Consider the following 17,505-nt stretch of genomic DNA (forward strand, 5'->3'; position numbering starts at 1 on the left):
TGGAAAGCAACAAAATTTCTGAAAGGATATGAACCTAGATGGAAAAATTCCCATTGATCCCATCTTTGGCTTGCCAGATGAACACGCAGGACTTTTCTTGATTAGGTTTTACCCAAAGCTCTATATTTTGCCAAAGGAGAAAGTGACCTGTAACAGAGGGTCAAGGAGTTGAGAGATACCCTGTTGAGAGATGTCCCAGCCTGGTGCTGCCCTAAGACAGAGCCCAGCATTGCCAATGACTCTGTCCCACCCCCCCGGGGCCAGATCTTGTGGTGCTGCCGGTGACGGGTCCCAGCACCTGGTGAGACTGGCTTCAGAGGGTGAAAGAGCAGAGAGGCCAAGTGTGGCCAATCCAACCTGCCCTGGAGGGGCAAACGGCCAAGCTCACTTCAGAACTGGATTTCTCTATCTGCTGTAGACAGGAAGGTCTTATTAAATAAGTAGGAACTTGCTTTCCCTACATTTGTTCAAGTCTTGCTCTTCTTTGCATTCCTCTTAACTCTATTTTTATCCTTCCAATAGCTTTTCCTGATATTTCTTTCTTCATTTCTTAATGAGATTTGAAGAATCCTTGGAGAAGGAAAAAATAAAAGGTACAGTGCTTTTTGAACTCCAGTAACCTCGCCTGAAGTTCGGATTGCCCGTAAGCCTTTACTGTTGAAAACCTGTCTCTCCACTTCTCCATGGAAGGGTTCCCAAGGTGTGGGCCGGGCTCTGGAGCTAGGCTCCTAGATTTCCAACCCCATCTCCTCTCTCTCTTCCTCTAAAAGCCACCCTGAAGCCCCACTCTGGCAGAGTCTCCGTGCAGTAAGATGTTGGCAATAATAAGCCTGCATGCTCTGCCTTTCCTCAGAAAACAGGAGGGAGAGCCTCTTTTCCCCTCTCATGGTTACTTGGGAGTCTCAGAGTGGGAGGGGTTTGAGGACTCCAATTCTTGGAAGGGTGGAGGGCTCAGAAATTCTCAGAATACTCCTGACTTTCCCCACACCATGGTTCATATTCTATTTAGGTTCCTACTATGTGTTCCCATGAGAGAAATGTTGAAGACGGCAGGGAAGACGGAGAAAACCTGTGGACATCTATTCTATTCCATGCATTTTTTTTATACATTATCTCACTTAATCAATCGCTCATCCATCTTTCTGGTAGCCATGATGATTCTCATTTTATAGATGAGGAAACTAAGGCTCAGAGCCACTCAAAAATGCACTTAAGGTCACATAGGGGGTAAGCGTTAGGGCTTAGGTTTGTGCTCAGAATTTTAATTTTATTTCATTTTCTGACTAAACTTTAGCTGCCATTCCTGAGTTTCTTGCCATTCTTCTGTAAGAGTGAGGAAAGAGGAAGTGGTTTGGACTAGACTTCTGGAAAACAGTAGTCATCACATGATGAGGCAAGCAGTCTGGAAGCCTGAGGGAGTGGGTTGAGGAGGCGGGTTATAGGGAGCCCTGATGGGCAAACCACCAGTGTTGAAGACCAGATGTCAACACAGGCAAGAAATGGGGCTGGAGGCTGGGTGCTATTAAGAAAGAAGGATGGCTCAGCCAGACTTCCTGCTCCCCTGACCCTTTGCCCAGGCAGCATGGCAAAAATCTTATTTACATAGGACCTGCTTCTTCTCCTTCCAGTAAACTAAGCATCTATGAGGTTGTGTACAGTTTCCTAAATTAATTCTATCACCAATCTGGCCTAAATGGTGAGTGTATCTTCACCTACTCATTCCCAAGCCCTTCCTGTGGTTTCTGGAAGCCTTCTTCAGTCCCACCAGGCCCAGAGCATGAGGGCACGCTGACCTGGTTTGCAGCATTTGGAGATGACCTCCTAACTCTGACAAGTTCAGTTTACCAGACTTCTGACTACAGGCAACAAAGCATGTTGGGTCAGAGGCCCTGGACAGAGCTGAGCTCCATTCCGCTTCTACTCCTTTTTACTTGTGTATCTTAAGGACAATAATTAACTTCTCTGCCTCACCTATTTAAATCAGGATACGAATTCTCCTTCATGGGTTATAGGAACAACTCAAAGGTGTGTAAATCTAGGAGTCTATAAGTGCTCAGTAGAGGGTAACTTTTGAGGCCATTATTGATCTCGGCCTTCTGCTGTGCACTGGAGATACAGAGCTGAGTCCTGCCCTCAGGCTTGCTGTCTTGCGGAAAAGACAGGCCCCATGGGCCAATTAATTAAGTGTGGAATAAGACCTGCTTCAATGACACCTGGACCAGGCAAAGGGGTGGCTCTGGGAGGGGAAGGGGCTCAGCCTGGTTGGGAGCGTGTTGAGGCAACTTTCTGGAGATCTTGATCAAAGCCGTGGGTGGAGCTGCAACTTTGGTTAATCCAGAGCCACCGCTTGAATGGCCAAGATTTCATCAAGGGATGCCAACTAATCTGCTACCTGGACTCCTTGCTCTTTAGTCTGACTTTGGGACCAAAAAAACCTTTCTATGAAAATCAAAGAGCCTTCGAGTCCAAAATATTCTGGTTCTAAGCATCCTAAGTTAATAGCTTAAAAGCTGATTAGAGTTCTGGAAACCGGAGGCGATGGTGAAGAGAGAAGTTAAGTGCCTACTGTGTGCATGAGGGAAGTGAATTAATATTCACCTAGGAATTGATATTTTCATGGGCCTGATATATGTCAGTGCCTGCCAAGTACTGTTACCTCATTTAATCCTCAGAGTAGCCCCATGGAGGTTTTTTTTGTCCTTCTTTTACAGATAAGAAAACTAAGACTCGAAGTGTTTAAGATGTGTGAACAGGGTTGCAGTTAAGCGGTAGAGTCAGGATTAAAACCCAAGTTTGTCTGATTCCGAACCTCATGCTCTTTCTACTGTTTCAGACAATTTCTGGAGTGGAGATTCACACAGGGCCCAGCTCCTTCCTTTCCCAATAAACATGGCATTTATATATGTCATTGATGGTTTTCTAAATTAATGCTCTTGCCCACATGGCCAAAATGGCATGTGCATGTAAGCGTAAACATGAGAGGTGTCCTCAAGTACAAGAACCGTTCACCATATCAATCACAGATTGATTACACTAGTGACCCAGATCACTGGCCTCCTTGTAACCACAGTTTTTGCAATGTGACTTTGCAGCTCCTCCCTTAAGGGGTAAAATCTGTTTTCCATCCCTTAAGTCTGGGCTGCCCTTGCATTGTCTATATGGTGGAATGATGAGAGCCAGCTCCAGGTCTAGGCCGGGGGAAGCCTTGTGGGCAACTACCGTCACTTGCATCCCCGTCAAGCCTAGATTAGACAGCTGGGGACATGTGAGGGACACATAGAAAGAGAGCCCTCCCCACCCCCATCTTCCCAGCCATCCCAGGTGAACCATCACAGATTCTAGCTGACTTGTTTGTGAACACAGACACACATGTGAGTACAATCATGCCCAGCTGAGCTCTGCCTGGATCCACGGCAGCACCCCCAGTCAAGGGGCAAACTCCTGAGAAATAATAAATGTTTGTTGTTTTAAGTTCCTGCATTTTCGGAGTAGTTTTTAGTGCACCAACAGCTAACTGCTAGAACCAAAAATGTCATTTTCTTCTTCATTAGAGGTCAATTCATTTATTGTCAATACTTCAGTTTGGACGGGCTGTGCCCTAGAGCTGCTGTGCGGCTACCGTTGCGGGATCTCCCTGTTTCATCATTACAGGAATTCCCTCTATTTTGCTTTCTGAATCTCATGCCTTCCTCCTTCTGGGTAACTCCCTTGTTTTGATGGAGTACATCCTGTGAGAGTTGCCTAAAAATGGGTGGGTAGGTTTGGAGACAATACATATTTGGAACACGTTCATGCTACCCTTTCTCTTAAGTTGTGGGTTAGCCCAAGCTGAGTTCTAGCTGGGAAATATTTCTCTCAGAATTTTGAGGGTACTGTTTCATGGTCTTCTGTGTGGCTGTTGAGGAGTCTGGTTCTATTCTGATTCTTAATCCTCTGTATTATCAATTTTCCCTCTCCAGAAGCTTATCAAGTAGTCTCTTTGCCTCAATTGTGATGCATTTTTAAGATGATGCGCTTTAGTGTGGGTCTGTTTTCATCCATTGTGGTGGGCATTCACTTGGTCCTTTTATTTTATTTTATTTTTTTTTATTTTAAACAGAGAGAGAGAGAGAGAGAGAGAGAGAGAGAGGCAGAGACACAGGCAGAGGGAGAAGCAGGCTCCATGCAGGGAGCCCGATGTGGGACTCGATCCCGGGTCTCCAGGATCCCACCCTGGGCTGAAGGCAGCGCTAAACCGCTGAGCCACCTGGGCTGCCCCCACTTGGTCCTTTTAATCTAAATATTCATATTCTTCAACTCTGGGAAACCTTGTTGATTTATTCTTGAATGAATCCTTTCTCTTAATTTTCTGTTTTTTTCTTTCTGAAACTCCTATTATTCACATGCTAGATTTTCTAGAGTGGTTCCCTATTTGTATCTTTTCTCCTCTGTTTCCTTTGCTTATTTTTTGCTCTCTTTTCTGGGATATTTCTTCAACATCATGTTCCAAATCTTCTACTGAGTTTATTTTTTACTTTGTGCTTTTGAGTTTAAAGAGCTCCTCTTTTGTAGGTGTTCCCTCAGTGTTCTTTTATATGCTAATGTTGTGTTCTTGTTTCATTGATACACTATCTCCTCTTATCTTAAGGAGGTTAGTAATGACGTTTTTAAAGGTTTTCTTCTCTGTGAATCATCTCTACTTCTGATGTGTAAGAGGGAGCCCCCGGATGCTATGAGTCCTGTGTGCCTGGCAGGGCTTGAGATGTGATCATCACTGAGCCATTTCCTTAGGGGAGGATCTCTCATGTTAGTATCTTTAGAGTTTTCTCTGAGGCTTATCAAATTCTCCAGAAAGATTGGTCTTCTGTCTGATGGGTACTTGCTTGGTGCTGGCATTCTAGAAGCCAAGCTGGGGGAAAGGTAGGGGAGTCTCAGCATTCCTTATGTATGCTTTACTTCTTAGCATGGTATTTCTAATGTCAACTGGATATGCCTTGTTGCCCCTCCGAGACTGTTTTGCCCTCTCTAGAGAGTGGGCTACTGGTCATTGGTTGGGATTGGAAAACAACAGTCACTCAGCTACTTGGAGTGAGGAGGGAGATTTGGAGTTCTAACTCCATCTTAAGTAGACTTCAAAGCCATCCTCCTAATTTTAGCCCCATCTTCTCTAGCACATTCCAGTGGTAGCTAATGCTGCCAATTTCTGAGCCTTTGGTGGGGGTTCTGCTTCACCAATGCAGTTGTGTCTCAACTTCCCCACTGCTGGCTTAGGATTCAGCTTCCTCAGATTCGCTCGGTTACCAATGAACTGTCACTTTCCAGCTTCAAATTTTTGTTCCTATTGCCTCTTCTTCCATTCTCTTTGATCGCCCTGGTTTACACCTTTTTTGGAATATCTCTTTATTGTCTTTTCATAGGCATGAGAGAATGGAGGTGAGTATGTTCCCTCTTCTCTCTTTACCTGGAAATCCAGGAGTAGTTCTTGGCTTTTAAAGAACTAACACTTCAAGATATCTTATTTAGTTTAGGCCACATGGACCAAATGTTTACCATAGAAAATTAAACTTTCTCCCAAAGAAGACCCTCAAGTGGTAGAAGTCTATGTGATTTCTCTTTTTAGAAAAAAATGAGTTCAAGCCCTAAGTCACTTCACAAACTTACCCTTGTGGTTCCAAATTACCCAGACAGCCAGACAATCATAGTGGTACCCCTCCCAGACTTCCATTCCCTTTAAATCAGAGACTCGGGAGTCCGTTTGCTTTAATCTTTTAATAGTAGCCTTTTGGTATTTTCCTATAAGTGCTTTCAACTGGGCAATATACATATCATGCTTTCCTCATTATTACTGGTTCATCAATAAATATACAAAAAATCAGAGGAAGGGTGTCCTGTGAAAAATCGAAGTAAAAATGGTCACTATACATGCATGAACAATGAGCTATTCTCTGAAAACTCAACACAAGTGATTTATAGAAAGGCATACCTATTACATAAAGGCAAATGGGCCACGTTATTCTTCTACTTAAGTACACTTGACATTTATAGAGAAGTCAGAGATTCCTTTCTCACACTCCTCTGCTGTACCAGTATTGAATGAACATTGGCTATGGAATCAGTTCTTGGTATCACGGTTTCAATATAAACCTTTGAGAGGTTCTGCTGGAAAAATCCATTCTGCCAGGCTAGAATCTATGAAATATGGATAGGAAGGTGTCTCTTGCCCCCTTTTATTTTCACCCAATGCTAATTTAAAGGCAGCCCTCAGGAGACACAAAAGATTTACAATTGTAGGAAAAATTACACCTTAAGCTCTTGGCTTAATGGAATTACACTGCTATTTCAAATGGGAGAGAATACATTTTATTCCATGAACTTTGGACAATATTATAGGGGTATTACATCCAAGGGATGGAAGCTCTGGGCCTCTCCCATTGCTATTTGTGAGAACACAGAGGTATATCCAAGTGAGAGACTACAACAATAATAAAAGGAAAGATCATATTAAATTCTAAAATAAAACAGAAAACAATCACCTATCTCAGCCTATTTATTGGAAACGTCTAGAAGAGGAAAACCATCCCTAGTTGTGAGATTTGTAAGACTATCTGCGCCCCCAAAGAGAATCTGGGGACAGATAGAGCCTAGCATAGCCCTCCTGAACCTGATCCGGGAGTGGCTAAAGAGCTGGAGTGAGCTGAGCGTGTCTGCAGCAGACCCAGGAAAGCTCTTGGAAAGCAGGAAGCACCTGGACACTAGTGGCTGTAAAATAGAGTGGCTATATGTCCATTTCTTTTTTCAACTTGAAAATAAAAATAAAACCAGACAGCTGGATATGGCACTGGCCAATGAAGTTCACAGAAGAGAAGGAAATTTTCAAAGATCATGATTGGGAGGAGGTTATGAGGGTGGATAGGGGAGAACAGAAGTTGGAAATGAGTGCAGAAAGTGGGCATCTCTTTTAAAAACAGATCCTTCATAATTACCCCATGTATAAGCCCAGCCCTATGTGGGACCTATTTTCTTCTTTTCCTCCTCCTCTCCCTACCTCCTCTCTCCTCTTTTTCTTTTCCTCCTCCTTCTCCTCCCTTCTTTTCTCTCTCTGGTCCTAGCAACATCAGCTGTTAAAGCTATCGGTTTAGGCAACAGATGACTTTTTACAGGGGCATAAGGAAGGAGGGCTCGTTTTATAGGAGTCCTTACTTTATAGATTCAATTTCTTCTATTACAAATCATCTTTGGGAGTTCCAGGACCAATGGGACTTCTGAACTTCTAAGTAAAATCTGAGGACTTGCCAAGCAAGGGATAAAGCTATTATTCTCTTATTTGGTCATAAACCTGCCTATCTGGTGCTAAGATTCCAATGGTGGGAAGGCCTGTAACCTTCTGAGGGACTTCCCAGGCACTTCACCTATTCAGAGTAACAACTGCATGGGGAACAGACAGCTGGCTTGTTAATGTATAAACAAATACAGCCATAAAAATACTCAAACAAGATCTACACAACCTCATCTCTTCCCCAACCTGTGGCAATCAGTTGGCTACTATCTATGCTCTCTTTCATCTCCATTGGCTTTTCTTTTTATTACAAGAGCTCAAAAGGTACTTTCATATTGTTTTTGGACATCATTTCACAGGGTCAGCATCTATGAACTGGTATCTATCTGTGCCACGAAAGGATAGGTCATGCAATGTAATGTGACTTTTCCCAGCCTTTCAGGGCAGAGCACTGGTGGCCATTAACACATAAAAGCAGTTGAGGCTCCTCCCCTTGCAATTCTGGTGCTAGGACAGGAGAAAGTCTTTGGAGCCCCAGAGATAAAATAGCACTGTCTTCCTTGATTTTCTTTGAGATTTGGTTGAGGGAGCCTGAATGGGGGCTTAGTGGCTCTGAGATGAAGACTTTCAAGGAGGACCTTCTCACAACTTCCTGATGAGTTTCTGGGGACCAGACCTTGCTGAAGGATCACAGCACAAAGGGTTAAGTTGGAAAAAGTACAGATGTTTATTATGAATCAGCTTAAACCCTTTATGCCTCTGACAAAGTAACAACAACAAAAAAATCATATCGATCAAAGGACCTCCAGGGTTTAATATTTCAAAAAAACAGATAAATAGCATCCTACAGATAAATAGCTTCACCTTTTGGGTATTTCCCAGAAGCATCTGAAAAATTTCCAGATGGTCTGTAGAAGCGGATGTGTAACCAGTACATTCCGACCCCCTACCCCACTGGAAAGAAATGCCCAGGGATTGGGCTGCAGGAGGGGCAGGGGGCATGTGGTACCATTCAAATATCCTCCCAAGGGACCAATCCCTTTTAGCCCTGGGGGATGTTCTTAGCAGGTGGTTGTTGCCTGAGAGGGGGAAGGGAGGGAAGGTGGGGGATCAAGAAGATGTATATGTGCCTTCTGTTAGAAGCCGTCCATAGCACATCCTAGGGGGTGGAGGCTTTTAGATGGGAACTGGAACAAATTCTTGTGGATTATCCATTGGACCCTCATTTCAGAAAGCAATGCTGTTTTTATAAATTGGACCTGACTTTAAAAAACAAAACGCCAAAAAAAAAAAAAAAACAAACAAACAAACAAAAAAAGGAGTAGAAAATGTTATACTAAAAAAGATCCCCAATAATGAAACAATCAGTAGCACATTGCATCTGTGAAGTGTCCCAGCTCCTTGCCATGATTCTGTCTCCAACTGCCATTTCTCTCCAAGGTCACCAAGTGTGGAAGTTACACCCCAATCTTCATGTCCACATTCTGCAGGTTCCGTGTCTCATCGGCTGTCGTATACTGATCGGGGGTCTCTGAGGGTTCCTTGTTTACCAAGTGCACCATCTCCTGAGACTTGCTGGCCTCTCCGTTGATCCCACTTGGCTTCCTGTCCCCCACTGCTCCATTGCCATTGTTGATCACCAGCTTTTTCTTCTGCCCACACCTAATGATTCAAAAAAAGTCACATGAGAAGGTGCCCTGATAACTCGAACCATCATCACTGTCGTCACCACCATCAGCATCATCACGACAGTGTTTTCTTTTTTTTTTTTTTAAGATTTTATTTATTTATTCATGAGAGACACAGGGGGAGACAGAGAGAGAGAGAGAGAGAGAGAGAGAGAGAGGCAGAGACACAGGCAGAGGGAGAAGCAGGCTCCATGCAGGGAGCCTGACACGGGACTTGATCCCGGGACCCCAGGATCACGCCCTGAGCCGAAGGCAGATGCTCAACCACTGAGCCACCAGGGGCTCCATCAGGGACATTCTCCATGGCCAGTCTGAGCACGTTTCACCTGACTGACTGTAACTCATCCGTGCTTCTCAGAGTGTGTCCCTGAACCAGCAACAGAAGCATCACCGGTGAACCTATTAGAAATGCACACTTCTCAGCCTGACCCCACACGTACTAAGGCGGAGAAGCCTAGAAGTGGGTATAATATCTGTGGTTTGAATAAGCCCCCAAGGGGTTTCGGATGCACACCGGATTTGGGGAATCCGTGGTCACAACTCTGGGAAACCAGGGCTAGTACTGTCCCCCTATGGCCGGTGAAGAGACCTTTATGCTCCAAGAATTCAGTTATCCCAGTTATTCAGCCAGCAATAAAAGAATCGGGATTCAAGCCCTTCCATGCTGATTCCTAAGTTCTAGTTCTCCTTCCCCATCCTGTGTAATGCCAATGTTTGCCTTTTTTAGGCACATTAGCAGTTCCCGCAGACTTGGATAAACGACGAATATGATATGATGACTATAAATCATTCTGATTTGTGTAATTCAACCAAGCCCCATAACTTCCTCTCCCAGTCAACCCTTTGGTGGCCTTATCGGGGTTATTACTGGATGGCTTGAGAAAAAGGAAACCCTATTCACATTATTCTAGAAGAGTGGGGCCATACTGATTTTCATAGGCTAACACTAGGTAACTTGCATAGATGGGGTGGGGGGTTCACTCCCTAAGGAAAGGCATTCGCCGTGCCACAAGGCTTCTCAGGACCCTGCTCAAGACGTGCACGCAGAAGGTCTCCTATGGAAGCCCATGACCTTGATCGCATCCCCATGTCTTAGTGCTGTTGGGGCATTGCCTCACCCCCCACCCCCAGCCTGTTGCAACGTTTCCTCTATCCTGTTACATGGGCACGGCCACACGTCTAGAAGTCAGATGGAAGCCAAGCTGCAGAGCCTCGTGGCACCGAGTAAGGTGGGGACGAGGGGAAATGGGCTGGCATTTACTGGACACCTCCCCAATGCCAGACACTTTCAATACAACTTCATGAAAGCCTCACAATAATCCCATGATGCAGCTGTTACTCTAGTTACACAGTAGTGGAAACTGAGGTCCAGGAATGTTTAATAAGTAGCTTGAGGTCACAGAGCTAGGAAGACGGAGTCAATATTCAAATCTCCGCCTCTCTGAGCAGATGCCAGGACTCTGCCCAGCTCTATTCACGCTGCCAACCATCTGGAGATCTGGAAACAGCATGAAGTCGGAATCGTTCACTTTGCCGCTGGATATTTGGACTCGGAGAGACAAAGACTCTATTATTCATGATTAGGGGCCATTCCCTCTAGAACTGCCAAGGCCATAAACTTTAATCTCTTATTTGGGGAAACAGAAATTATACCTCCTCGACAGGAGGTAGATCCTGTCTCCTCTGGCATGATGCTCGATGAGGGGTGGAGGGAAGGCTGCTTGACCTCTGGGGCACATCTGCGGGGCTGGGACTATGAGCACAGTCCACGCAGAGTAGGGGCTGGGAAGGCTTGGTTTTGAGGCCTTATCGCTGTGGGGCCTGGACCAACTCATTTGACCTCTCTGGCTCTCAGTTTTCTTATCCATAATATGGGGCCAGGAAGAGCACCAACCTCACAGGATTGTGGGATGTCCTTGAAACAAAGCCCAGCATTGATACGGGAGTCTATTATTGTTATTAGTGCTCTTACTAAATGGGGTGGGGAAGCCAAGGCCTTGGAGGAGCACTTGGGACAGAATCTGGAATGCAGTAAATGTTCAAAAAGCGTGTAGTTGTTCATAGAACCAGAGCCATATGAGTTTGGCTTTTGCTGGTTTGCCCTGGCTGCCTCCACGCAGTCGTTATATTTACCATGAAGATGGCCCAGGAGGCCAAAGGTGGAATTCTGCTCGTTTTATTTCAAATTCTCAAATGGTATCTCAGGTGTTCTTTGGAGGGAAAATACCTTATTAAAGCAATTCCCATTTGCTGACCTGATGGGTACTTTAGAAGTTGAATGACATATTGTAGAAAAGACACTAACAATCATAAAAAAAAATGTTGGTGCCTGGGTGGGTGGGGTGGGGGATTCATGCTCTTTAGGCTCAACAGAGCTGATTTTAAAAGTGGGTGACAGGGAACCTGCAGTGCTCAGAAATGCCCTGCTTGGGTTTGTCCTGCCCCCGTTTCCCTTTGGATTCATGTGTCTCTGTTATCTGAGTTCCTTCAGGGGGACAGGATGATTCTCACAAATAACCAGCCCAGTATGTGTTGCTCCTGGGCCTTAATGAGTCCTTTTATCTTTTAACTCATGACATCACCAGTTTATTATAAAAGGACATAACCCAGGAACAGCCAGATGGAAGAGATACACGGGGCGAGGTACGAGGAAGGGGTGTGGAGCCCCCATGCCTCTCTGAGAGCACCATTCTCCCCGAATCTCCATGGGGTCACCACCTCAGATGGATTCATGAGTACTTTTAAAAGACAAGTTCTCATTTTTCCATTCTCCTTAGTTATAGGATTTTCAGAAAGAACACCAGAGCTGAGGGGACTTCAGACGTCGCCTAGCCAACCTCTTCATTATATAAAACAGAGACTGAGTCCAGGAAGTGAAGGGGATCGTCTGAGGCCGCGCGGCTGGTTAGGGCAATAAACGGGGTATCTGCAACTTAGACTCTCTGACTCCAAAGGTCAGAGATCTCTACCAAACTGCATCCCCTCTTCGCCCCTTGTCTCCTCAAATCTCAGGCATCCATCAGCCGAGCAGTGACCATGTGATGTGGGAGGGAGCCATCCTGGAGTCTCACCAGGAGAGGGTGGGCAGGCGGGGTGGGTGAGAAACCAGGTAACACACGTTCAGGGCATGGAGGAATTTATCTCGGAAAATTTGGGGGAGTAACTTAACAACCACTCTTTATGTCTCTTCCGCCTGACAATCCCTAAAGATCTTTAGAGAGATTTATGTTGCATTGGGTCAGAGCTGTGCCACCCAACGTGGGAGCCACCGGCCCCAGGTGGCTATTGAAATGCAAGCCAGTGAAAACTGAATGAGGTTCAAAAATCACCTCTTCACTCAGACTCAGCCACATTTCAAGGGCTTAGGAGCCACAAGTGGTTAGTGGTTGTGTGCTGGTGCAGACGTAAAACCTTTCCATCGTCGCCGAAAGTTCTATTGGACAGCTGTGTTCCAGAGGACGGAACAAGGCTGGCTGAAGACAGACTGCGATGAGCTTGGCTGATGCTTAGGAGAAGGATGGCATTTCTAAACCATGGAGTTTTACAGAGGGGACCTGCAGAGCAGGGGAGGGAATGAAGGCCCTCCAGGGTGCACAGAAAAGATGATTATTCCCATTCCCATTAAGCCCTGGTGAAAGCCTTTTCTGTACAACCAATATAGTGACATCCCTGAATCATTCCTGTCTTGTGAAACCTCCCCTCGTAAGCTCCTCACATTTTTTTTTCTCCTTTTCATATGAATCAGATCAATTCCTTAGGGGAAAGGCACCTGTTGGGCCTCATCCGATACCTACCAACTCAACTGACTCCTAAGACAACTGTCTGCTCTTAAGGAAATGGAAGGAAGTAGGATTTCCATTGGAAAGCTGAAATTCAAGGACCTGGTTATGAACAGCAAGGAAAGATGGTGTGGGGTATCCCAGGGATGGGAAAACCTAAAGAAATAGCAGGACCCCTAAATCAGCATCTTTACGATGCACAACTCATCACTTTGTCCTGGAAGCCTGTGGTCAGGCCTCGCACAGCATTTCAGTGGCTGCTTCTCCACTTTCACCTTTTTTTTTTTTTAAGATTTTATTTATCTATTCATGAGAAACACACGCACACAGAGAGAGAGAAAGAGAGAGAGGCAGAGGGAGAAGCAGGCTCCATGCAGGGAGCCCAATGTGGGACTCGATCCCGGGACCCCAGGATCACACCCTGAGCCAAAGGTAGGTGCTAAACTGCTGAGCCACCCAGGGCGCCCCTGGTTTTGTTTTGTAAAAGATTTTAGTTATTTATTTGAGAGAGAGAGAGAGAGAGAACACAAGTGGGGAGGAGCAGCAGAGGGAGAGAGAAGCAGACTCCCCACTGAGCAGGGAGCCTGAAGTGGGGCTCGATCCCAGATCCTGGGATCATGACCTGAGCTTAATTGACAGAGCCACCCAGGCGGCCCCCTCACCCACCCACTCTCATGTTCTAACCTAAGTTCCTACACCAGTACCCGGCCCAGAGTATCTCGTCAATAAACATCTGCCGACTCCGATCCAACCGGTCAGTACTGCTGCTGCCCCTCCAGGTCCCTCGGGCCGGGTTGGCACCCTTCCCATTTTTAATCTCTTCTCCCTCGCCCGCTGCGATCACAGGAGCTCACTGAAAAGATGTTTGCTGAATAAACGGAAGCTGGCCATAGAGCCTCATTTTCCACCACACTTTCTTTCATGAAAATAGGATGCTGGATCTCTCTAAGATGTCACGTTTGCAGCGGAAAAGGCCCCAGCCTTTCAAGAGGATTAGAAATGGGCTTGCGGCCTCGGAAACGCAGCCCTTAGCCACCCCTAAGCTGCGTGGCAAATGTGTTTTTGATTATCAAACCAGCACGTGGTCACTCGGGCGTCCGAGCAGCTACTCTCCTGGTGAGATCCTCGCTGTGTTGGATCTTGCATGTCCCTATTTGCCTGTCACCGGGGTGACCGCTGGTCTTGGGTTGAGGGTGTGCAACCCCGGGCTGGCAGGGTGGGGGGCGACCGGGGTGGGGGACTGAAAACCAGCCCCGCTGTGCAGACTCCAGCTGCTCTCGGGGACAGCTGAAATGCTTCCCGGAGGAATCACCCCCATGGACAGCATCTGGGGCCAATGTTTCTATGACGACGTGTGCAAAGTTTATGGACTGGATAGGCGAGCAGAAGGGGTGCAGTCTAGGCCCTGGAACAAAAGGACTCATTTCCAACAACTGGAAATTCATCTGTCATTGAGCAAAAGTAACCTAAGAGAAGACCAGAAGGCTGAGGGAAAGTATAAAGACTCTTTGTAAGGGCTCCCTCAAGCCACATTATCTAAATCGGCCAAACAAAAAGCTCTTTCCATCCCGTCACAGGAGCCTTCTAGGAGGTCTTTCAGATTTCTTTTCCTAGTTTTCATTCCTCATACAGTTGGCTATCATGAGTGATTTTTTTTATTATTCTCTCAGAGGTATATATAGCAACAGCTATTTGACTTTGGTGTAGCCCTAACTTGCACCAGGGTTAAGTGACACTATATGATGTCCTCGGATAATCAGAGATCCTGCAGATGCGTGACACATGGCCTGAGAATTAGCCGGTGATGTCCAAAAGCCAACAAGAAGGATTCTAGCATGTTCTCTGGGTCCTCTCCCCAACCGAGGGGCCCCTTCTGGCCTGTTAGATGATCTAGTGATACAATAAAGGGAGCCCTACTTGGAAGTAGGATTCTTTTACCTTGTAGGAAGCAAGTTCCAGGGACATTTATAAAAGGTTGAATGTTCCTCTGCGTACGCTCAGAGGAAAGCAGTGCACCTTTAGAGCATCTCGAACAGGAAACTTAGACTCACCCTTTGGAGTGCCCTGTCAAAATTCATGTCCTCAGTTGCTAGAATGAGGTTTTCTCTTATTTCACTTAGGTGGCGTTACATCTGGAGCCTGGTCACTGGCTCAGTCAGGCCCAGTACTATTTAAATAATTTCCAACATGACAGGCCTTGGTTGAGGTGAGGAGAGAGAGGGACCTCTGAGGATATGAAGACATCCCATGCCCAGTTGGACTGTCTTTAGTCAGACACTTCTAAGGAAAGTTCTTCATCATTTCATAGACCTTACTGTTGGGGAGCTCTTCCTAAGCAACAACCTGAATCCTTTCAACTACAGTTTCCAGAAAATATAAATTAGTATCATTGCAAAAAACAAACAAACAAACAAACAAACAATAAAAAACCACAGATACCCAACACCTATTTCAGGTAAGCGTTCTAGAAGGTTCCATGGGCCACAGACAGGCTAAAGGAGATGACCAATGCCTAGATCTTTATATGGTGTTTTTGTGCATTGTGAATGCACTTACTAAATATTGTTTAATCAGTGAATGAAGGAGTGCATACTTTTGTGCCTTCCCAGTGATATATATATATATATTTTTTAATATTTTATTTATTCCTGAGAGATACACAGAGAGCGGCAGAGACACAGGCAGAGGGAGAAGCAGGCTCCCTGCAGGGGGGCCTGATGTGGGACTTGATCTCAGGACCCCGGAGTCACAACCTGAGCCAAAGGCAGATGCTCAACCACTGAGCCACCCAGGTGCCCCCCATCCCCAGTGAGATATTTTATAACTTTCATCAGATAGCATCTCCATGGGTTTAACTCCGAAAAAATTAAGAACCTCCAAAGATTCAACACTATTTAAAAGTGATGGTCCAAATAATCACAATGTCTCTTTTATCTAAAGAAGGTGCCAGAACAGGGCTTCTTAAACTGTACCATGCTCACAAGTCCCCGGGATCTCATCAAAACACAGACTCTGATATAAGATATCCAGGTAGGGCCTGAGATTCTGCATTTTTAACAAGTTCCCAGGGTGTTGGGGCTGCTGGTGCCAGGGCTGCACTCTGAGTAGCAGGTCCATGGAGCCCACATAGAAGTAACGTCCTTCCAAAGCGAAGGCCCCGAGCGCACCCCCTTACCTTCTTCGACTATTGACAGCGATGCAAACGGCAAGAATCAAAGCCAAGGCCAGGAGCGAGGCCAAGATGATGAGCCACTCTGGTGAGAGGGAACCAAAAGACACCTGTGAGCTTGGGAAATACACTTTGTAAAAACAGAAATGTACTTTATGTACCACAGATGGGTCTGGCCAAGTGGCCCTGCCGACCAGCAGAAAATGCTAGAACAACTCTGCTCTAGGTGTCTGCCCAACAGGCCTCTTGTTTTAAACTCTTATCACTAGTCAGGATTTTCAAGTTCCTCCAGGAGAAGCATGTCTCCAAAAAAGCGTGGAATGACCTGTAGAAACTTGTAACTGCCTTTGGCGCAATATTATTAGGGAGACTAAAGGGAATTTATGTTTCCCTCAAAAGGAACATGCCTCTCCTATAAGAGCACCCACCTTGTGTTTTATTAAGAAACTCAAATGGGGGCCATGCACAATGGGTGGGAAGAGGACACCCCCATGGAGGGCTGAGCTTTTTGCATGTTCAGCTGGGTGTGTGTGGGGTCATTTGGCAAAACTCCTTCTAAATGTGCATGCTTTTGAATCCCGCTTTTGGGAATTTATAAGACCTCAGAATTTGTTACGAAGACGTTCATTGCCACGCTATTTATCATAGTAAAAGTTGGAAACAACCTCATACGGGAGGAAGGGATCAGTTCCACAAATTAGGGTACACCCACCCTATTCTGCACTGTGAGAGCAGGAGAAGAAGGTCTACTGATGTTCGAAGCTGTGGGCAACCAGCTGGGAGGGGTGGTGGTTTCCTAAACAGCATGTGCGGCCTACTTCCATTTTTGTATGTAAGTTACATTTTAAAATGGTGGGAAGGACACCTATGAAAATGATAACCATGGCATTTCGGGACGGTGTGGCAGCTAATAAATGATTTACACTTTGGTCCTTTGGTTTGCATTCTCTCAAATGTCTCCAATTATCATGTATCACTTGTGGGCTGCTGACATGTTAGACACAGGTTTTACAATCAAGCTGTAAGAGGATGAAAATATGACTTGGCAACGTGGATGGATTCTCTTGCCAGCTGGGTTGTCTATCTGTGCAATGAGCTGGAGCTCAAGCACCAAGAAGGATAGGGAGGCACGGATTGTCCTTTCCCCTTTGGGAGTCTTGGGTTTCCTCCCCTGTCCTGCTCAGGACCGCGTTTGCCTGGCCTCCACCTGGTTAGGTGAGTTTGGGGAGGGAGGTGGAGGCAGGTGGACCCATTTTATCCTTTGCTCTGGTCTCTCCTGTTCACTCTCACTGGAGCTGGGAAGAACATTACAGATTGCTTCTCCGCCACCCCCTCTCCCACTGGCTCCCGTTCCAGCTGTGCTCAGGCAAGCTGAGGCAAGGGGGTGAGGTGCCCCCTACATTCTTCCCTCTCCCAGAGGGAGGCTCAGCTCGGAGGCCTCTGAAGAGAGGGTAAAGTTGAAAAGAGAATTTACAACCCTAGGAAAACCCTTTCTTCTTTGTAATCCCACTCCTTAGAAATGCTCAGTTTTGAGCCCAAGTCAAATAAAGAATTTGCCTCGAGTGCCTTAAATCTTGGTGCTCAGGAGAGCAGGGTGGCCCAGCCCTCCGAGCG

At 46.0% G+C, this 17,505-nt stretch overlaps 1 protein-coding gene across 7 annotated transcripts in view; it reads right to left on the reverse strand.

Annotated features, from left to right (window-relative positions):
• Window positions 1–5,729: 5,729 nt before the first annotated feature.
• CD44 (CD44 molecule (Indian blood group)) overlaps window positions 5,730–17,505 on the reverse strand; it is an 89,925-nt gene continuing 78,149 nt past the window's right edge. For all 7 annotated transcript variants that reach the window (XM_041723339.1, XM_041723341.1, XM_041723340.1 and 4 more), the window contains 2 exons: window positions 15,898–15,976; window positions 5,730–8,917 (listed from right to left, as the gene is read on the reverse strand). In XM_041723339.1, the coding sequence (XP_041579273.1) occupies window positions 8,713–8,917; window positions 15,898–15,976 (284 nt within the window). In that variant the 3' untranslated portion in view covers window positions 5,730–8,712. The remainder of the gene's footprint in view (window positions 8,918–15,897; window positions 15,977–17,505) is intronic.

This window comes from Vulpes lagopus, chromosome 11, assembly GCF_018345385.1.
Source record: "Vulpes lagopus strain Blue_001 chromosome 11, ASM1834538v1, whole genome shotgun sequence".
Classification (NCBI taxonomy): Eukaryota; Metazoa; Chordata; class Mammalia; order Carnivora; family Canidae; genus Vulpes; species Vulpes lagopus.